Below are 23,572 nucleotides of genomic sequence, written 5' to 3' on the forward strand. Positions count from 1 at the left end.
AAAGCTCCTTTGAAATCCTACATCATATTTAGTGTGGGATTGGATATTAAATAATGTAAAGGCAGGGATTTCTGCTTGACTCAGAGCCATGAAGAGATAATAGTGCATGTCTTGGCTATTGCTAATTAATGTGGGCTAGTTCTTTCCTTCTAAAGGTCTGTTATTTCATAGGGGAGGATCCAGAAACTCGACGATTGCGAACTGTCAAGAACATTGCTGATCTTCGACAGAACTTGGAGGAGACCATGTCCAGCTTACGGGGAACCCAGGTCTCCCACAGGTAGTGACATGAATTGCTTCTTTATTGAACAGTGAAATAACTGTGTTCTTGTATTACCTGTCCTGACTCTGTCTGGGTTGTGCCCTTGCAAAAATTATTAACACTGACAATGGAGGAGCATTCACTGTGCTTTTTTCTTTTATTGAAAGCACAGATTCTGATCCTTGTTTAGTATTTATGAAGATTTCTGAAGAGTAAGCGGTGGTGATGCAGGGAACAGAAAGGTTGGATACAGAAATGCAGTCATAGAAAGAGCAATGCTTGTTAAGTGCATTACGTGGTGTTTGAATAGAATTGTGCAAAGGTTACCATTTAAAATGTTACTTTGGTTTACTTATGAGTGACTTTAATGCATTACCCTCCCCAGATCTATAATATGCTGTTTAAACAAGCAGGTGAACTGTGTTTGACCTACTTGATAAAGTGCATAACTTGAATTCCTAACTGGTCTTTGGACAAACAAAGCTTTATAATATTATTAGTGATGCGAATGTAAAAAAATTTTTAGTAAAGCAGTATTTAGAAATCTCCAGTAATATTTAAAATATGCTTAAGATAAGCAAAAGCTGTGATTACATTTGAACATTCTATGAGCTGTTGTTTTAAATGCTCAACAAGAGACTTAGGAGAATATGATGTTTGGCCGCATGAATGGCCTGATCCTGTGAGGTGCTCAGCTCCCTCAATTTCAGTTGACTAATGATGCTGAACCCTTATAGGATGAAGCCCTAAATGTGTTCAGAGATGAAGGTTTTATTTGCCTGTGCCAGTGCCTCTACAGATGAACTCCCAGTGCATCTGTTTTCCTTTTAAAGTCTCGATTAAAGTGACAGCTCATTATGATTTAATTACTGTAGCCACAGGATACTTAGGCCTGCTCATGGTTCCACAGGATTTATCATGCTTCGAGTAGCCTGAGCCCATGTAGTCCATTTTAGCCAAGGAAATCAGGGTTGGTTGGTCTGGTTTGGGAGAGGGAAGCTGCAGCTCTCGAAAAGGAGAAAATACAGCCTATACTAGCATTTGTCATTGAAGGGAAGCAATATACTTGTCTATACAGGCATGAAGAATATAGTATATATTTGAGCCTTAGAAAATGTATTTAGTGGTCATAAGGTGAAATTGAAAATCAAAGTACTGTGTAAATCAGGAGTCAGCAACCTCTGGCACACAGCTCGCCAGGGTAAGCACCCTGGCGGGCCGGGCCAGTTTGTTTATCTGCCACGTCAGCAGGTTAGGCGGATTGCGGCTCCCCCTGGCCACGGTTCGCCGTCACAGACCAATGGGGACTGCAGGAAGCGGCGCAGGCCGAGGGAAGTGCTGGCCCCCCCCATTGGCTTGGAGCGGCGAACCGCGGCCGGGGGAGCCACAATTGGCCGAACCTGCTGACGTGGCAAGTAAACAAACTGGCCCGGCCCGCCAGGGTGCTTACCCTGGCGAGCCGCGTGCCAGAGGTTGCCAACCCCTGGTGTAAATAGATACAAAGTTCTTAAGTTTGGAAAAACGTCTGAAATTAGTCTAACCTTTATATAACTATTTTTTCCCCGTAAGTCTTCATTGAGAGAGGCAGAAGGATTGTTGGCTATCTTGAGCATCTCCAAACTGATAGGGTATTTTGTGAATGCAGCTAGGAAGTAAAGTGGTCTTTTTATCAGCTTAAGCCTCCTGCATGGAATGGTGACAGCATCAATTATGGGTTAGGTTTGACTGAAAGAGGAAAAGTTGTGCTTGGATACTGAGAAGAACCCATGCCAAAAATGAATAAACACATAAACAGATAACCCCCTCTCTTTCTACTCCCTTCCCCAACACAACATTTGTGGCCTGGCTAGGGAGACCCTTTATTTTTAAAGTAGTGTTGTTAAGGTGTGTAAAATACATGAAGAGATTTGTTTTAGGCAAATGCTGTTAAGTATGTCACCTGCAGTTGATACCTTTGCCACTATTTGGAAGTTACGTTCTTTTATGATGTATGCAGTGGCATCGCCTGAAATCTAATGGTTCTATACCATGTCAGTGAAGACTAAATCAATTTTTTTTTAAGCACATTGGAGACCACGTTTGACACCAATGTCACTACTGAAATAAGCGGTCGCAGTATTCTCAGCTTGACTGGAAGACCAACACCTTTGTCGTGGAGACTTGGGCAGTCCAGCCCCCGCCTTCAGGCAGGTGATGCTCCATCAATGGGAAATGGGTATCCTCCAAGAGCCAATGCCAGCCGCTTCATCAATGCTGAGTCTGGGCGTTATATGTATTCAGCACCTTTGAGAAGACAGCTAGCGTCCCGCGGTAGTAACGTTTGTCACATGGACATCTCAGAGAAGGGTGGTGATGAGATAGATCTTGAAACCATCAGCATGGATGCCACTGGCTATATGAGCGATGGCGATGTTCTGGGCAAGAATATAAGGACTGATGACATTACGAGTGGGTAAGTAAAAGTAATTTGGCTCTTCGTGCATAATGGAACTGTGCATTTTTCAGTCTTATACTGTTGCTTTAAATGGGTCAATTTAAATGACTCCTTAAAGGTAGCAAAGAGATTGTGCCCGTTGTTAATGAGAATTTGGAGCACAAGCTCCCAACCACACTTGAATGAGTGGTGGCTAGCATCTTACTCATGTTGTCTCTTTCTTTCTTTCACACTTAAATGAGAAGTTTCTGTGATAAGTTCTGATAAGCATCCCAGAGCTGGGATGCTTAGCTGAATCTCTTGAATCGACCAGCCTGACCTAGAACTCTCTTATAGGAAGAGCCTTTTCCATGGAGTTTTGGCACCTAAGGTCTAGACGGAAATGGAACCTCAAATTGTTAGACGTGTTTGAAAATGGTGGGGGGTAAAATCCCAACTTTTTTCAAACTTCAACAAAATTTTAGTTTGGAAAAACATATAAAATTAGTCTAATCTTTATCTAGTTGAGTTGTAATCAAAATTTCAGGTGAGGAAAAAGAAAGGATTTGTATTTCAAGTGAATTAGTCACATATTTCTAGTAAATGTTGAAAAGTGTGTATGTAACATAGGTTCATCTCTCTGGCGCCATTTTCAGGAAAGCATCCGTACTCAGCAAATCACTTAATCATGTGCTTAATTCTTCTTGAAGTCAGTGGGATTTTATCACGATTAAAGTAAGGCACGTTTTAGTGTATTCCTGAAAAAGAACATACTCATGGGCATGCTTAAATGCTTTCCTGACTTAGGGTCAATGGTTGTCAGATGTTTGCTGCAGTGTTCACTGTCCCCACAAGATGGTGAAATTGTGGCATTTTTTACGTTGCAACTGAAAGTATTTGCTGCGTATCCCAGTGATTTCTCTGAACTTGCAGTAGAAAGTCCGTGTGTTTTCGGATCACCAGAGGGACATGTTTTTACATTTCAGTGAAGGGGGAAAAATTAGTATGCAAGATGCAACTTAAAGAACAAGTTGTAGATGAAAATGCAGGAATTCTAAATGATGGACAATTATTTAAACTTTGCATTTCTTTGGCTGGGAAACTCATTTTTATGTAAATACATCAGCACTTGATTTATGTAACAAAACTCAAAATCATTGATCTGAAAATGATAATTTTTTCATAACTAGTCTTTTCCTTTTTTTTGGCAACATTACATCTTTTTTTTTAATCTTTAACATTTTAGTATTGTATATAGTAGCAATGGCTTTGTCAGAAGATTTATAGCCTCTTACTGAAACAGAAAGCTAGAATCCAGCTGTTTGTTTGCCAGTATGCAACCATTATTATGAAACAAGGTTCAGCAAATTTAACCACAAAGGACCCTGGAAACCTCCAATTGACTCTGTTCTACCAGAGAGTTTGGAAGTTTTGCTTACATTTTCTTTTTTCCTTTAGGGATCATATACTAAAGAATCCAATGGGAAAGCTGTTTGAAGGAGATGTAGTAAATTCTCGATTTTATATAAGGAACTATTGGTTGCCTGTGTACAAAGACACATTCCTAAAATCACCCATGTTTTACACAAAATAAAGTAGCTTATGCCTTTGTTTTGCAATGTTTATTGTGCTAAAAGTTACCACTCTTTTCTCAAGACAAACAACCTTCACCCAAACCTGGATTTGTAAAATTGACGGGAAGAGAAAGAAAATGATTTTGACTATTGCTGTGGTTATTATAAAAGACCTAGTGCAAGATCTGTGTGGGTTCTAGATAGTGAATGTAATTTGAAGGGAAGGGCTGGTTTTAGCTATATAAGTGAAAGACGTTTGTTCTCATATGGTAAAATACCCCCGTGTAGAGGGAAGACCGACGCACCACCTTAGTCCCACTTGGGCCCTATTTTGAGAATTTAATTGGTGTATGGGTCTAGTGCTGGCCCTCTGGACATCTCATCTATAGCAAGTCATGGATTATGATAGGAGTGTACAGTAACAAGTTTAAGGAAAAAACATCTGTTCTCTCAGATTATACCTGCTGACAAGTAGGGTAGGCCTGTCCAGTGAAAAAGAATGACCTTGGTAGAACTATGGTTTTCTCTATCTTTACACCTTTTTCACAATATTAATGAGCCTGTCTGCAGAGATCTGTCGTGTGTTCTGAACCATGCGTATAAGGCTACTGTGTGTGGCTCTGTCTAATGTTTTGCTCAGGAAGTTAATTTCTTTATCTGAACTGAAAATTGTCCTTAGCAGAATCAGAAGCTGATATTGCCAGCTTCAGTACCTCACATTGTAGAAGTTCATCTTACAAACAAGGATGTAATTATGAAAGGCACAGAAAAAAGGGTTTAAGGTCCTGGATGTACATTTCCAGAGACACTAGTGACTGTATAGATCGCCACATATCATTTTTTACTTTGTACTAATTGGTCACCCTGAACTATATAGCAGTGAACCTGCTGAAGTTGAGAAATATAACACTAGCCTTTAAAATATTGAATAACAATCTAGAATGGAGCTCATATGAAATAATAAAATAGATTAAAATTTGGTCTTACCAAGCGTTTCTCTCATTTCAGGTATCTCAACATAATAAGTACCAGTGGTAGCATAACTGCATAGGCTAGTAGAGCAGCCATTATGTACTCAGCAAGAATTCACCTGTAGTATTGTATATTAGAGCCTATTTAATTGAGGGAGACAGAATATGAGACAGGACTCTTATCTGCTACAATTTTTCAAAAGTACTATGGGATCATTGCCTTTTACTTGGACAGCCAACCAAAGACTGATAGAAAGGACCTCAGTTTCAAGCATAGGATCAGAAGCATGGCTGTATATAAATGGCATTTTTCTTTCTAACGTAGATGGGTCCTTAATGTGGTGAATCATGTTTGCTGCCCTCGCTGACTAAAATGTTTTTATTTATGTGAGCACTGCAGACCCAATACAGGTATGGGAGAGTGAGCTGGACTCTTTTCTGGCCCACGTAGCATTATTTTAATGGTGAGCTGTTCCAATGACATAATCTTTATTATTGGTGATGTCAGGGCCAGAAGGACCAGGTTCACTTTGAGATAATTTATCGAGTTTGAGGTTTGAGCAGTTGGGGGACAAAAACCTACCATATTTACTTATAAATGTGTGCACATTTGAAGTTTGAGCAGTCACAGAGACAATGTAGTACCACACATTGCTGACTTTGGAGACATTCTTCAGAATATAATCACATGGGAAGGTTTCATCTGAAGGGAGGCAATCCTCCAATACTGCATTGAAATGACAGCACTGGATATGATCCCGGTACCAACTAGGGGACTTGAACCTTCTGTCTTGGAGGCGAGGGTGTTACCCTCAGTGAACCCTACTGACACCTAATAATGCTGGATTACTGTCTTCAGTAAGAAAAGATTGTTTTGTAATCTCAGTGTTATGAGTCATCTTCCCTGATGTGAGTTATTCACAACAACAGAAAATGGGATAGCAGTGTATCTCAGTGGGACAAGGGTAATATAGGATCTAGAAGTGAGAGAGCTTGCTTGTAAAGACAGCATTGATGTGGTTTGCTGCACAATGGCTCTTTAAGATTACCTGGAGGACAAATGAGCCCAATATTTTTGTAAATTATGCTACAGAATGTAGAAAACAGCACAAAAGGGCATTTATAGCATGAATAGCCCTTTATTAGTTGGTATACATTTCAGTTTGTCATTTTCAAAATTGCTGCAATGCTGTAGTTTGAAAAACCTTGGATCTGTGTTTTTATTGGCAAACTGATAGGAAAGGAAGCCAAAATATTTGTTACAGCCAAAATAAATCATTTTAGCCCTTGGTTCCTGAGGCTTTCTTTTAAATGCACCAGGTCATGGGAAGTTCCATTTTTCCTGCCTTCCAGTTCTGTTCAAGAAGGGTTCTGGCAGAAATTAGTATTGATTTCATAAGGTTAGAAAGAGTGCCATTCCTTACGGCCTAATCCAGCAGAAAAACCTTTGCTAACCTAGGAAGATCACAGGTGCTGGATCTGCAGCAGGCTGACCCATCCAGGGGAGAAATTGACTTTTCCTGGAAAAAAAGTTGACAAAACAAAGCAGCAGCGGGTAACTTGAGTTTTCCTGGAGCAGGGAGCAAACAAGATCCTGTATCACACTCCCTGGTTTATTAACTCCTATTGGCCGTGTAGCTCCAGGCTTTTCAGGCCTTGATGTGAAATAATTCATTCCCCCTAGGAATCATGTAACCTATCTACTTCAAAACCAAAGCAGTAGTTTTAGGGAGACTTTTAACCTCCCCCCAGATCTGAAGAGTGCTGCTAACTGGAAAGGGCTTGTGACCTGATGTGAGGATCCACGAGTCTTGAACCCAGGTCTGCGAGCAGCCTTGACATCCCAACCACCATCTGGCAGTTTGTTAGTGACTGGTAAGCGATGTGGCACTGTCCAGGGGAATCCTGATTGTACAAGCGCCTGGTCCTCCCAATTGGTCCGGCTGCGCTGTTTAAGCCAGAAGGTGACACAGGAAGTTGTCTCTGCATCTGAGTGAATTCCTGCCTGGCTGCTACATAGGACCCTGCCTTCTTGCTTGACTCCTGAGCTCTGTTTTCCTGACTTGTTCCTGATTCCCTGCCTGTTGCCATTTCTTGCCTTCCTGTCTTGTTCCTGATCCCTGCCCTGGTCTCCGGCTCTGACCCTTGGCTTGACTCCTGATTCTCACTCCAGACCTAATCCTTGACTTGACTTCTGGCTCTGAGCTTTTTTCCCCTAACTCTGGCTCCTGCTCTAACCACCCAAGTCCTGGTTGTGACACCCCCATCCTCCCCTTGCTTTTGGTTTAATTGTCAAGAAAGGGCAATTTACTCCAATCTCCCTTTTGCTAGGATGCTCATTTTCCTTCCATATATTTATGTATGAATTTGTGTGGTTGTACACATGCGCACACATATTGGGAGGTGATCCCTCTTTGCTTATTTGAGGCTTTGTGGTTTCTAATGATCTTCCTACAAGGATTGTGAAGTGAGGATGTAGGGCTGAAGTGGAGGGAAATTCAAAAGGAGAACAGGTTGGGGCAGTTTGGGAATTCAGGCTTTCTCATGGCCTGCTGTCACCAGAATTTAACAGGCCCACAGATGGGGAATTGGGAATGGCATTTTAGCTGGCAGATTGTCTATCTGGTGCAGGATCTTTGGAAGAGTTGTACCCACATAAACTACATAGGCCAAAGCAATCACTGAAGCTGAATTTTATCACACGCTGAGTTTTAATACTGTGTCTATAGTACAGCAGATAAGAGTGCTTTACTAGAGAAGTTAGTGAGAGGATGGATTTGCTTAGGTGTTGAGTAACATGAACAAGATTTTTATGTGACTCTGACGCCTCTATTGATTGATATTGCAATATTCTCTCATTGCTTATCTAGTTGTTGTCTGGAGGGCATCTTAAATTCTGAAGTTATTTTCCATTTGCACGTGGCTTGTCAGTCCTTCATTAGGGTCGAGGTGAGCACATTTATTGGAGAAGGAAAAGAAGGACTTATATATTTCACAAGAAGTAAGAAAAAAGTTCTTGCTAATAATGGTTGCTTTCTTACCTGTTCTCCATAAAAATTATTGCTGCTACAGATTGCTGCTAATGAGAAATAAGGAGAGGTGAGATTAAAATAAGAACCTATTTGACTTGCACATTATTTGAAGTTCAGTTGTCTCTCTTTCCTCAGTATTTTTACTGTTTGTGTAGCTGTGTAATTCTCAGTTTCTGATGGCACTAGAAGCATAGGTGTTGCCATTTAGCATGAGAAGCCTGTTCCAGCATTGTATGATTTAAGAAGATCTACATTCAAACTTTTTGTTGTGTATCCATTCTGCAACTCTGAACCTTTTGCTTTCTACATCTCAGTATGTGTACATGCTGGTTAAACTCGCTCCCTGAATTAGAATACTGAACCCTGGTTTACATTAAAAATTTATGTCAGTGTTACTACTTACTTACTATTTTCCACACCCCCGAGTGATACTGTTATACTGACCTAGCCCTTGGTATAGACAGTGCTATGTCAAGCCCTAAGCCTTAAAATTCACTTCTGAAAAAACCCATCAGTGTTGAATTGGCAGCAGCAAAAATGCCATCACTTTTCCAGTAAATTTAATAACCAAAAGCCTATGCTCTAAAGGCCCAGTCCAAATGCCCCTGAAATCAATATTAGTCTTTCCTTTGACTTCGGGGTCCTAAGGTGGTATTGTCCTCTTGGTCACACCGCACATTTTGGTTCTGGTTTGTGCCATATCTGTGCAAACTATGAAAGCACTCAAGGATGGGACCATGCCTTTCTTTGTATCTTTTACAGAGCTGAACCCACTGTTGCCACTCAACAAATAATAAATAACGATAATAAGAAGATGGAGTATAAGCCATCAAAATCCTGCATCCAAACACTCCTCATCTTTGGGGTGTTTAAAATACAAATATGGATCAAGGCCCAAATTTTGAAGCCTGGGCCAAATTGCAATGTTATGGCCCATTCAGTACAAGATAAACTTTGTAACCTTTCTCATATCCGTGCTCTGTACCTTGATTGATTCAAATTAATTTCAGTGGTTTGGTCATTTCATTAGGCACTGCAGATTAAATGGCTTAGCATGCATGATAGGACTTGATCTAAGTATGAATAATGAATGAAGTTGAAAACTACAGGTACCATATATGGCTGCAATTCTCCAACATGACGAATAATCATTAGAATGTAGTTTTATATTTTCCCTTTCTCTGAACTTTCTTCTGTCTTGTAGGAACAGGCTTCTTACATTTTGATCCTTTTAATACTGTAGCACAGTAAATACTGTGAGGGTAGGTAGTTAATTGATTTCTTTATTTTTACCTATGCTAGCCCAAGGAGTTCTAAGTAGATTCAGAACAACTCAGCCTGCTATCAGTGACCTTTATGAAATGGCATTAGGAAATTCTGACTTCTGACTCCTCAGAGAACAGTTGTGATATCCAGCTTTGGATTTAGGGAATTGTGGCTGTCCCTATGTTGTAAAAATGAAAAGACCAAAAATAAGGAAATATTTAAATATAAAGTAAATCATGCCCTGAGAGCTATGCCTAAAAAGAAAATAAATAAAATATTACATTAAAAAGCTATTCTGAGAGTGTTAATATTACCCATTTAAGCATGCAAGTCAGCAAATGTCAAAGTTAATGTTTCACACTCAACATTAATTCTCTCTTGTGAATAACAACACAGTTTTTAATCAGTTATGACAAACTCCTTCACATGTAATACAATTGGATATCACAGAGCTTTTTCTACAACTCTAGGGCTCTGTCCCAGAGGCCTGAAGGCATAGTGCTTACCAATAATAGTTCCTTAAGATACGACTACACTGCAAAGAAAAACCTGCATCAATGAGTTTCAGAACCTGGGTCAATTGACTTGGGCTTGCGGATTGTAAACAGACTTGACTTGGTCTCATAGGACTTGAGCTGTGGGGCTAACAATGACAGTGTAAATATTCCTGCTAGGTCTGCAGACTGGGGTCTGAGACCTCCTTGCTGGGTTTCAGAATCTAGGCTCCAGCCCAAGCCCGAATGTCTACACTGCCATTATTAGCCCCACAGCTCAAGTCCCATGAGCCCAAGTCAATTGACCTGGGCTGTGAGGCTCGGTGCGGGGATGTGTTGGGTGTTTTTTTGTTTTTTTGCAGTGTAGAAGGTCTACACTACCCACCGGATCAGCAGGTGGCGATCAATTTATCGCGTGTAGTGTAGACGTGATAAATTGATCCCCGATCACTCTCCCGTTGATTGCTGAACTCCAGCTTGGCGAGAGGCGGAAGCAAAGTTGATGAGTGGCGGCCATTGATCCCGCGCTGATTAAGTGATTATAAGTCGGTCTAAGATACATCGACTTCAGCTACACTAGTAAGTGATTATAAGTCGATCTAAGATACATTGACTTCAGCTACGCTATTCTCGTAGCTGAAGTTGCGTATCTTAGATCGATCCCCCCACACTCCCCAATGTAGACCAGGCCTTTAGAAATCAATGGGACTACACATTTTAGGAAGTACTGTACCAAGTCATAAATGTTTGCAGGATCCAGACCCTTAAATAACTTAATTGGAGTTACACGACTGCACAACAGTGAGGAGTAGGAATGTCTTAGCCAGTGACAGCCAGAAAATCCCTTATCATTATGGGAGAGGGGGAAGAAGCCCACTGGGTAACACTGTGGCACCTGGTTTCCAACGCCCACGTGGGCTTTCTGCTTCTTCTCTCTCTGGTCCCTGGTCAGAGTGAAGCTGTCTCAGATCTTTCCCAGTTACCCTCAGATTGGCACTATGCCATAAAAACAGAGTCTCAGGGTTTCTCCAGCACCCACTCACACCAACTTTGCCAGGGATCCCCAGCCCCTCAGCAATTCCTCTTTCAGACTCACCCATACCAACTCCCTCCAATATTCTGGAACCCAATGGCTTTGCCAGGACCTTGGGCTGTGGTAGCAAGCCCATAAGCCAGGGCCTTAAGCTCCCTTCCCCAAGCCTCATTTGATTCTGACTTGTTTGGGAAATAGTTTCCTACCTGCCCAGCAGGTTCCTGGGGGCAGGGGGAAATCAATTACTCTTGTTCTCAGCATTGAGAAAAGTCACAAATGGAGCTACACAAAATTTGTCAGGTGGGAATGGGTTACACTTCTGGAAGTGGGGGGTGGAGGGGGCAGACTTGATTCATAGTCCTATCCAAGAATGCCACAGGTTGCTTTGCCTTCTCTACAGCTGGGACTGAGCAGGCTGCTACTTACTCAGGATATTTCTACACTTTAAACGCTACAGCAGTGCAGCTGTACTGCTTCACTGTAGACACTATCTATGCCAACGGGAGGGTTTCTCCCATCAGTTTAGGTAATTCACCTCCCCAAGAGGCAATAGCTAGGTCGACAGAAGAATTATAGTGAAGACCAGGCCTCATGCACCTGTCATGCCATAGGTGGCTAGGACATGGCAGCTGCCTGAATGAGGCTGCCAGGGGAATGCCTCTCCTGTCTCCCACCAGCACTTCTGGGCGCACATCATCTAATGTCCAGGCTTCTCTTCTCAGAAGGCTACTCCAGCAGCACCCGTAAGAGACAGAGAGCCAATGTGTTGCTGTGCTGAATGGGAGCCCTGAACAGCTGCTCTCCATGCCAATGCCTGCTTACTTAGCCACAGTTGGGAGTTGAAGAGTCTGGAGTCCCCTCCTCCAACAAATGCCATGATTACTCTCATCAGCCAATGAAGGAGTTGTATTGATGAATTTATATAAGGAGGAGAAAGAGAATGGAATAGTGGTTTGTTTTGTTCCTGGGGTCAGGGTGGAATGTATAAAGAACAGTATTTTACCCAGGGAATGTCACATTTATCGCCAACTGAGGTGGAATTTTTGTGTATGGATTTTGGTGGCGCATCACTGTCGTGGAAGAATGAAGGGAAGAGGTGATGCTGCTGGGATCTCATTGTGATATTTTGTCTAGACTGTGTATAACAACACCAATTCTTAAATTTTTAGATCATCCCACTCTATTGTAAACAATGGGGAATCCTTCCTCTCACACTTCTGTGTACTGTATCACCTTCCCAAATCCAGCTCACCCCACCCTTGCAGCTCCCCGACAGCTGGGCTGCTTCTCCTCCACCCTATAAGGACTGAGAGGGCAATCAGCTGTAGTGTTTAAGCTTTGAAAAGGTGAAGGGAAGTGGAAAGAGATAATCAGCTGCAAATGTGAATGAAGCAACACCAGAAGGAAAAACAGAATGGGCAAAAAGAACAGAAAAGAGATCCATTGTGATTTGTGGTGGGGCAGTCCTCTGGGTCACTTGAATCAACTGAGAGAACATTTGCTATTGACATTTGCTATTGTGGGCTGCTCCTTGGTACAAGAAGAAAATGAAAGGCAATTACCCTCCACCTTCCTACCTCCTTCTTTTTTTTTTTAATGTGTGAAGAATCCTGTCTGCATACACATGTAGACACCAGAGCAGAGATTGAACTGAGGACCTTCTGCACCAAAAATATAGGTTTGCCATTTGAGCTAAAGTACACCTCATTTAGCCGTAAGAAAGGAGTAGACTGTAGGACCAGCCACTAGAGGGAGATACAATCGCATACACTAAACCAGAGGATTACAACTCCACATAATTTACAGTTTAGATTTTTTGCATTGAAGAATTGGATACTAATGCAATTTGAAATGCAACTACTTGTTTCTTTCTAATCGTCTTTTCCCTGTTTTTGAAGAAACAGCATTGCCCTGATTTTTTTTTAATATATTTTTCTTCAAAAGTAGCTGCTTTTCCTGATACCATTAAAAGAGAGAGCTGGATAGTGGGTCAATGTATTTAATCTTGTCATTTATATTATAGTGGCTTAGGTTTGAATAGTGCTTCAAAGATAATACAGGGCAAACTCCTTCCCTGCGCAGCTTACAGTCTAAAGCAGAATTGGCAAAGGGAGGCTGTATCAGTGTCTGAAATAATTGCCTAATGTCTAGTATGGGAACAGGATTTTGAACCAGGACAAGCATGTGCATTTTAACTTTTTTATAAATCCTTTGACCCCAAGAGAGCCCTGCAGAAATAGCAACAAATGGACTCATTTTAGTAAAGGCCCAGTGCTACTGTTAGTGGGAGTTTTGATAATTGTCACACTAACTTTATTTGTGCAGGATTGGACCCTAAATAAGCAACTGTGGCTATAAAGCATATAGAACATACTACTTCATATCTGAGATCTAATCTAGTACAACAGTAAGCTCCAAATCTCTTACAGGAGATGATGTGCTTGATACCCATTCTTCTAGCAAAGGGAAGATCTCTTTACTGTAGAATATCACTAGCACAGCTGTGGACTTTATAATAGTGTGGACCCAGGAGACCAGGCAAGCAGAAATATTCTTAGGCCTCAGCTGAAATGACCAAAAATTGTTACCATGTGACAGCTGTTCAGTGCTGTATGAGGAATGTGTCCCAGTTCTATTCCCAGTGGAGAAGTATCCTGGAGAAGTATGCATTTCACAGAAAGCACCTCCCCATGTTAGTAGCTTTCCCTGCGGAAAGGGTCAAGATTAAATTGGCATGGAGAATGAGCCCTCCATGGGGGAGCTGCTGCTTCCACTGCTAATGATATAAGTATATTGCATTTACCTGGTTTCTCAAACTAAGCTGTGAAATTCACTCATGAGATTTTATTAAAAGAAATTGCCTTTCTCACCTATCTCTTAGATGGCTATCTCCTTCTTCGCAACCCCAAACAATGATTGCTATTCCAGAGAATGCAAGGCATGGTTGGGGGCAGAGGGGTTATTCCATACTAGGGCTTGTCTCCCTCCTCCCCCCAAAGTCCATCTGTTTTGCGCAATCTAATTAGATGTAAAGTGAAGTGCACACTGGGTATGAGTTGATGTGAACCTGAAAGGAAATATTTGGATTGCATGTTGAGTATTTTGGCCTTGTGACAACAGGACCATGCTGAAAAAGCTCAGGACCTGAGCCCATTGCTGAATGCCTTCGCTGAATTGTTGAAATGTACATGAATCAAAACTTGGAATTTAAACCAGAGACAAAACCCAAGCTGACCTTGCTTGGCTGGTTATTTATTTCTTTATTTTTTAATTTAAAGGCAGGCTTTGTGGGCAGGGTGCATGTTCCACCCTTTGGCTAGAAAGATAAAATGCTGAGCTGATGGTTAGCAGTGGCAGGATGATGGTGGTCAGGCAAGATTGATTGGTAACAGGAATTTGGCAAAAAGTGAGAGACAAGCTTATGGTACAGAATATTGTCAGAACAAAAAAGGCAAACCCCAAATTATACTAAACTGAGAAGTTTCTGGTTAGCAGAGGTCCTTCAGTCAGTCGAGCAGTAATAATGATATTTAGCTTAGTCATATTTTAAGATGATTTCCTGGTTTCATCAACAGGCATATTTTGATCACATTTATCATATTTTATAAGCAGTAGTAGAGATGTGCTGTTTACACACATCAAAGCTTTAATGTACTTTGTTCTTGTCTAACTAACTGCATTGACTGGTTGTTGCAGCACTGACACTTAGCAATTAGTAATACCCATGACACTGTAATTGAAGCCTAGAAGAGTAAATGTTTATATTGCCTGATTGGAAACCTTGAGATGACCAATCTTTTGGATTCACTATCCTGTCTGGACTTTGATTTACTTGAGATGATTAATTTAATTTTATTACTGAGGCCAAAAAGTCCTTGGAATGTCAGATTGTATGTTGAAGCCTAGAATATCCCTTAGGCTGTATATACTGTACTCACAATTTGAGATTTAGCAGCAAAATTGAATAAGTATGAGAGCTGTCAGATGTGTAGCCATAAGCATGCTGTTGGTGCTCTGTATACATGGGCAAGTACAGAGTGCATACAAAAGTCAAAAGCCTGCTAAGTAAGACTTTGGTTGATCTGTGGTATAACTTGATCCTGTTTTTTGTATGTGCACTTAGGGAAGGGGGAAAAATCACTTAGGCATCAGAAACATCTTAAAAATATTGAACTTGGAAGGATACGCTACACCATACAAAGTTTCAGGGGCACTTACAGGGGTGTAGTTGGCAAAACAAGAGAGCAATTCAAAGATCTAAATTGCCAAGGGAACTCAAAAACAGTTGAAACAGAGGAGAGCGGGGCACTTTTTTTCTTTTGCCTAGAAAGTACTATGTATTGTTTTGATTCAATTTGTGCCATGCACTTTTAATACGCTATTAAGGACGCCTGTGTAAACAACACCTGTGTAGTCGAGAGGCACAAGTGTGGAAAATTAATTGTATTTCCTTGTTGTTGAAAAGTAAAAATACTGAGATGAGTCCTGAGGGATAATCCACAGAAGGTAGATAAGAAGCTCCTTATTATCAATGCTTCATTGTCCATTAAAAGTCTTCTCCTAGTTGAATCTAGTTGTTAACTTTGTTGAAGCTTGGCTGTTAAATTCTCCTGAGGAACTAAAATTTACACATCTGCATAAAAAGTCAGTGTTTGAGGGCCTCTGGTTGTTATTACTGAAATGCCAGAAAAGTTCCTGAACTATGTCATTTAAACTTTTGTTCATCTAGATATTTAAAGAGTGTTTGACATTGAATGTGTTAGCACGGTACTTCTGATGCAGGAGTCTAATAAGGCAATTAATATATTGTCTTGTAAAGACAAGTAAAGAAATTAAAACAATAGTCGAAGCACTATGTGGAAGCATACTGGAGAGACACTATCACAAGGGAATAAGGAAACTTTCCCTGGGCTGATGGACCCAGTGAGTATTGTGGACGAGTTGTGGTTAGTCTGAGGTTGGGTGAAGATGAAAGAACATCATCTTAGGTGTAAGAACCCATTGCCACACACCAATAGCTGATGACTGGGGACACATTGACAGCAGCCATGGCACTGAACTAAAGGGTAGATCAACCTTCACAGCATCGAAGAGGAACATAGTTATGTATTTGCTTATCAGGAGTTGTACGGGGAACATGAAGACCAAAATACATGTGAGAGAGAAATTCTTTCCTTAGGCTATTCTAGCATCCTGCATTTCTGCTTTGGAGGTACATCTGTTAGAGTCCCTTAGTCAACATAGTGGGTAAGGCTTAATGCTCTTCCTTGTCACTAACTATGCATATCACAATATATTGTTATTAAATACAACCTCTTGACACTGGCTGACACAAATCCCAGCTGCTATTACCAGGTGCTTAGAAGTAGTGAATTGTGATGTATCAGGAGAAGACTAGATCAATGTCAGTGGTAGCATAGGCATTCAATTTCTTCTTGCCCAGCTGAGCCTGTTGTGAAGGCAAGAGTATGAGAGCGCCTGCATTTCACTTCTTTGGACAGAGTGTTATGAATTTGTTTCAGAGCCTTTCATCTGTACAGCCCAACGTACAGTCCAACCTCTTTTAAGTGACCAATGATGGCATGACAGATACTTAACAGAGGTAGACAGGTACTTAATAATAAGGTGTAGGATTGGCCCCTAAATTATGATGGGAAGCAGTTACTGCCAGTAGTAAGTGTTTGCAGAGTTAGGCTCTTAATGGTATTTATGTTTCACTTCGGTAGGCCTGCCTTTCTTCTTAATTTCCCTAATATCTTTACACATGGGGGGAAAGGGGTCTCATAGCCAGTTGGCGCCTCTGTTTCTCCTCCCCCGAAGCCAACCAATAGGAGACAGAGAAACCCACTTCCCCATTCCTCCATGCACAGTATAGCAGATGGGGCCCTCTCCAGCTCCCCCATTTGGCCCCAGTTTGGAGTTAGGGCATCACTCCTTTTAGTCCAACCAAATTTCTCCCTAACTAGGGGCAGGACACCCACATTCTTAAATAGAATTGATGTATAATTGCATTCCAGCTGTAAATCTTTTAATTCAACAAGCTGTGCTACCTATTTGACAATGTTAAATAAAACTCCTGTCTATCTAATATTTAAGAAAACAAACCCATTATGCAATTTTTTTTATAGAGCGAGGTGAGACTACATAACTTGTAGCTGTTATAAGATTTGAGTTCACATATTTTCTTTTTGCCACACTAGTTTTTCTTAAAAAAAAAAATAGTAATAAAACCTGCACACATCATTATCAAAGGTGTTGAGCACCTGCAGCTACATTGACTTATATTGAGTTTATGGATGTTCAGCGCTTCTGAAAGTCTGTCCATGAAAAGCTATTATTTGTTCCAGTTGGCACAAGTACAGAGTTATTTGAATGTATCTGATTGCTGCACATACATACAGAGGGTGAACTCCTGGCCTCATTGAAATCAACAGGAGTTTTTCCATTGACCAGGATTTCACCCAGAGTCTGCATATTAAGATTAGTTAGTGTATGTCGTGTGTATGCACAGTATCATACTTTTCAACTAGTAAAATAGTATCACATCAATTTTAACTTTAAAAAAATCTTGGAAATTAGTTTATTTTATTTAAAAGGATTAGTTATATGCCAGATGATGATGATGACAAACGCAGACCTAAAAGCTACATTTTTGGTGTGTGTGACAGGTACACTCACAATAATGTTTCTGCATTTGAGATGCAAATCGGTCATTGCATGTGCAAACAAGTAGTTGCAATTAGCTGATTTGCATATGCAGGTATGAGTTTTTGCAACATGCCTGTAGTATGCATGTTTAATTATATGGTCTTACATAATTAGAGTGGTATACTTTTTTCTCTTTTTTTTTTTCTTCTGTGAACAAAATTTGCTCTTCCATTTTAAGGATTTTATGAGTTTCTGACAAACAGAATGGAAGACCTGATGTAAGCTATGCTCTAGCAGTTCTGGAGGAACAGTTATAATTCTTTTAAGACTCCTTGTTTATTAAATTTGGAGAAAAGAATTGTATCTTGTCCCTGTAGACTCTGGAGAACTGAGAATAGCCTTGTCCCTAGTTTTACTAGCTTAGCAACCTCTTTGTAAAACTCCCAACGGGGACAATTCTGTTGTTCTTGAACAGGCCCAGTACAGACCTATATAGCTAAATCACATCTAGTGCAGGGTTTTTCATTTTTTTTAACCTTCCTGTCTCATGTAATTGTAGTAATTGAGTCTGGCTGCACAATGAGCTAGGTTTGTTACCAGAGACATTGTGACAGAAATGATACAAAAGAGAAAAGATGGAGCCAGTTCTATCTGCTTCATGATTTTTTCCCTCTAATCCATGGATATATTATGAGTTTAAGGCTGTTTGGCTGTTCTTTCTTCTTGTGAGTAAAAATATGCCCCAGTAGGAAAAGTCAGTAATTGGCTTTGGTCCTTTTAAAACAGAGGAAGAGATCCTAGGGGTTTGGATATAATTTTGGTGTTGTACCACTATTTCCTTAAGAGTGACAAAAGAATTGAGAGGATATAGGCATTTCAATTTACGAGTCACTAAGGTATGTTGAACTGCATGCCAAAGATATCAGCTCTACCACTATAGCTGTCGTATATTTATTTGATTATAGTATTGTTAAAGAGTTGTACAAATATGTACAGATATAAAGCAAGAAAAAAATAACCTGTTTTCTTCAGACTTTATGAACTTCTTTGCATGCTATTTTCCAGTCGGTTTTAAAAATCTAGTTAAATGTTTGATGTATTTGCATTATTTATAACACAGTTAGTTGAGGAGTTATTATAGAAGAAAATAAATTGATCTATGTATTATCTTCAATCTTTGTATTAATGTGTCATGCAAAGTGTTGTTTTGGTATTGTTGGGGATTTTTTTAAAGGATCGGGTATGAGATTATTGCATTTTTTTAAATTTACCAATTTGCAATTTATTTGCACTAAATAAATGCAAGATATTTTAACAATGTTTGTGTCTGTTGGGGATATACTTTACTTGCTTTGGAGCATAAATGTTACACTTATTTAATTCAGTAAGAAGTTTAAAAAATGATATTTGACTTAAATTTTAAAAAGTCTCAGATCATGATTCATAATATCAATAATGAAAAATATATTGAGGATATTTTTTAAAAGAACGGAACATTTGGGATGGAGTGTCATCTGAGATGTTTCAGTTGTTCATTTCTCAAACTGTCTATATAAAGATGTGTTGCACTTACAGTCAGTAACTCCATTCATTTACTTTTTTAAACTTATTAAGAAGAAATGCTCTGCTTTTTTAAGGCAGAAAATGTCTTTTAACTATGTTACAATGAGATAATAAATTCATTCTGTAAGTTATTGATCTGTAAAGCTGGCTTCTAGATAAACATTCAGAGTATCTATGTCCTGAGGTTTTAAGTCCTGTTGTTCTTTACACCCCAGAACTATATAGATACTTTGAATTGTTTATCTAGAAACTACCTTTGCAGATCAAGAACTTACAAATGAATTTTTTGCCCAATTATAGCATAGTTGAGAATGTTAAAAAACACAATTAAAGTAATGAGATCATGTGTATAAAAATCTCAGTGAATATGTTTAAGGTTTATATTCTCATGCTATTCAAATACAGAGTATATGATGTTTTTGTTCATTTGTCCTGCTACATGATCATATCCTTTACCAGCATATATATACCAGCATGATCATATCCTTTACCAGCATATATATAGGGTGTATGTGTACAAAATACACCTACACAAGGCATATTAGTTATGGGGTTCTGTCAACAGGAATGCTGTTCCAGGGGGCAGGAGTTCCAAAAGAGAAGGTACTCTTTTCCTGCTTCAACTTCATACTGTCCTGGGCTAACCCCAGTGAGAACACTCATATCCCATTAAGACCATAGCTAAATTATTGAAAGAAGAGGTGGTGAGATTCGTCCTCGCCCTGCCATCATTTCCACAGCAGATTGTCATTTTAGAATGAAATCACAAGTCCGGCTGGTATTTTCATGCCTGGGCTGAATCAGGGGTCTCTAGACTGTTCCTATAAACCTCCAGTATAAAGCAGAAGGGATGCTTTTAGTACTTGTACTATACATACCCTGTTCCTAGTTGCACAGCAAGTTTCCTACATTATATTCTCTGCAGTGATCTAGAAAACAATTGGGAAATGAAAACTAAATTGGATTGCTTCTCTCGCTCTCTCTCCTCCCCCCCCCATCATGACTAGGGTGGAGAAAGTAAATAAGGAAGTATTATTTACTCCTCCTCAGAGCATCAAGACTAGGGATTGCCAAATTAAATTAACAGGCAGCAGGTTTAAAACAAACAAAAGGAAGTATTTCTTCACACAGCGCACAGTCAACCTGTGGAACTCTGCCAGATGATGTTGTGAAGGCCAAGACTATAACAGGGTTCAAAAAAGAACTAGATAAATTCTTGGAGGATAGGTCCATCAATGCCTATTAGCCAGGATGAGCAGGAATGGTGTCCCTAGCCTCTGTTTGCCAGAAGCTGGGAATAAGCAACAGGGAATGGATCACTTGAAGTCCTTTCTATGTTCTGTTCATTCCCTCTGGGGCACCTGTCATTGGCCACTGTTGGAAGACAGGATACTGGGCTAGATGGACCTTTAGTCCTACCCAGCATAGTCATTCTTATAACAAAACTAGATGCAAAAGGATTTCTGTTTGCCTTGTTGGCCATGCAGAAGTCCACAAAATAAACATAATACATTTCAGACAGATCTCTATTTTGTTTTATTAGACTTGACCTACTTCAGGACAAGGATGTTATAATATATGGAGATATACCTATCTCATAGAAGTGGAAGGGACCCTGAAATGTCATTGAGTCCAGCCCCCTGCCTTTACTAGCTGGAGCAAGTACTGATTTTGCCCCAGATCCCTATGTGGCTCCCTCAAGGATTGAACTCACAACCCTCGGTTTAGCAGGCCAATGCTCAAACCACTGAGCTATCCCTCCCTGTCTTATTCATTTGTAAAGCTCCATATGCACACACAGTCCTTCATAAATATTTAATAATAATAAACCACTGAAATGCAGCCACCTCTCTGGTTGAGGAGGGTAGTTACAGACAGACAGACAGCACAGTGCAAAGAAGTTGAAGAGCAGCCATTTTTGGCCAGTGGTGCAAATCCCCTTTTTCACACAGAGTGCTATGAGATCTTTAATGTAAACGTACAGCAGATAGGACCTTGGGTGGAATCCTGACCCTACTGAAATCAGTGGGAGTTTTGTGAATAACTTCAGTGTCTCCAGGATTTCACCCCCAATGTTTTAAACAACACAAAATAGCTGGGGAATGAGTAAAGAGAGCTGAAATCACAAGTCATTTAGCAATGATGCATGTGGGTTCTTAATGAAAATTGTATTCCTCCTTCTTCATATTTGTCTCATTTTGCCTGGGGGTGGAAAAGAGAAGGGGGGGCACTGAGTTCAGGGCCAGAACTCAGCAAAATGACTCTGGAGTAACTGAGAGCAAAGCTTGCTCTGTCTCTGAGTACTAGGTATAAAATGGATATACAAACACCACCAAAAGTGTGGAAGTGCTTACAAACTGTTTTACTGAACATTTGATATCTTGTTTTGTTTTTTAAAGGTACATGACTGATGGCGGTTTGGGCCTGTACACTCGTAGACTGAATCGGCTACCAGATGGGATGGCTGCAGTGCGGGAGACACTGCAGCGTAACACCTCACTGGGACTAGGAGATGCTGACAGGTATGCTTGTGTCAAGCAAATGCATGTTTAGATTGTGCCTTTTTACGGTGTCATAATTTGCAGTTGCTAATGCATGTTGAAATTCAGGTAAATAGCTGTGTAGTGGGATTTCAGTAGTTGACTATATGGTTGTAAGGGCTCTAACGCGGTGTACCACTTAATGTGTTAGGAAAAGGGCACAGACACAGTGGAAATCCTTTAAAATATGGTCCTCTGATTGTAATGTGGGTTTCTCAAGTGGGTTTTTGTGAGCTGGAAAGAACAAAAGCATATTTAAAAAATTCTACTTTTAATACATTGGACTTGAAAAAGAAAGGCACAATTCTATTCTCACTTTCACCGATGTAACTTCATTAACTTCAATGAGGAGAATCAAGCCCAAAGACTGGTATGAGGGCTTTGTCAGGTTATTAAAAGGAACATGATTAACTGGAGAGAAGAGAATCTAGGAAGTTGATCCAAAAGGCAGCTTCTGCAGAAGATACGTGACATGTACATAGCTAGGTTTGTGATGAATAGAAAAAGCTGAGTACTTTTGCTTTGTAACAGGATTTGATTAGAACTTCCTATCCCCTGCCAACCATCGTGCTTGATGAATTTAACGTAAGCAGTTGATCTATTGGTTGAACCTAGCCTTTGCACTGAGAACATTTGCAGAAGGGCCCATGCATGGCCTCTACATTTCCATAAAGTGCCCCTAAGTAGTAGATTTTGAGCTTCACTTTTTAATCAGATTTTGAAGTTAGCAAATGTGTTTTTCAATGCTACTAGTAAACCTTTCCTGGAAAATGTTGTAATAGACTTCATTTGCTGTGGTTGAGATCTTCTGGTAGGTGACAACTAGATTAATAAGGGTATAATAGTATAGAAGAATCTAGGTGTGGCTTTTGAGGAGATCAGAGCTGGATTTCTTTTGATGCTTCTTTAATACTAGAAGAGGAGCAGAACAAAAAGTTTGAATTCAAACAAATAAACACTATGAAGAAATTCAGTTTAGTTCTCTGTAAGCAGTCACCGCTTTAGGACCAGAACATGCCTATATTTTTCAGGAGTTCATATCTGGTGCTGAATTTTGCAGCTTAGCCCCATCTCTACTTAATACCACTTCTAATTGGTCAGATAGGGTTTTTTGTGAATGACATAAGGGAACTGACAAGGAAGCTGAAGACTATTAGCACAATGGAGTCTTTGCCTATGACTCTAGGGTTACTAGGCACTCCTACAATACAAATAAGTAATAATATTTTCAAAAATACTAAAAACTCTTTTAGGGAGCTGTTGATTACCTCCCTCTCTAATGTTTGCAGCATTTGTCACACTTTAATTTCGTATGAAAATCTTCCTGAGTTCTATGTGCTAAGTCACTTGCCTGAAATCCAGCCTGCCTGTGTGTGGTTTTCTTATTTCTTACAAGAGCTTTTTATTTCAGCTTTAAATAAATTCCAGTTAGAGGAATCATGTCACATTGCAAAAGAAAAGGCAATTACTTGCTAGTAGCAACTTGTTACAGAGAAACCAAAGAACACATTTGGTGAAAGAGCTTTCATCATCCTCATAATTAGAAACTAAGGAGAATGGGAGAGAGAAGGAGGGTTGTTATGAAAATGAATCTTGTAACTTGAGTTGGAAGAAGAAACCATACAAGTACTGAACGCTGGGTCCATGTGGCTGACTCAGGAGAAAAACAGGATCATGAGCACTATCTAGATTCCACTTCGTCCCAGATACTGTGGCTTTATTATTAATAGTTTAGTTAAATCCTTTCTAATTAGAATACAGTAGTTGTATTTGTCT

General features: G+C 40.0%; 1 protein-coding gene across 1 annotated transcript in view; it reads left to right on the forward strand.

The window, feature by feature from the left end:
• NAV2 (neuron navigator 2) overlaps positions 1-23,572 on the forward strand; it is a 674,749-nt gene that overhangs the window by 538,294 nt on the left and 112,883 nt on the right. Inside the window, exons 10-12 of the mRNA XM_045013837.1 lie at positions 172-280; positions 2,325-2,714; positions 21,656-21,778. Coding sequence (XP_044869772.1) covers positions 172-280; positions 2,325-2,714; positions 21,656-21,778 — 622 coding nt within the window. The remainder of the gene's footprint in view (positions 1-171; positions 281-2,324; positions 2,715-21,655; positions 21,779-23,572) is intronic.

The sequence above is a fragment of the Mauremys mutica genome, chromosome 4 (genome assembly GCF_020497125.1).
Source record: "Mauremys mutica isolate MM-2020 ecotype Southern chromosome 4, ASM2049712v1, whole genome shotgun sequence".
In the NCBI taxonomy this organism is placed as follows: Eukaryota; Metazoa; Chordata; order Testudines; family Geoemydidae; genus Mauremys; species Mauremys mutica.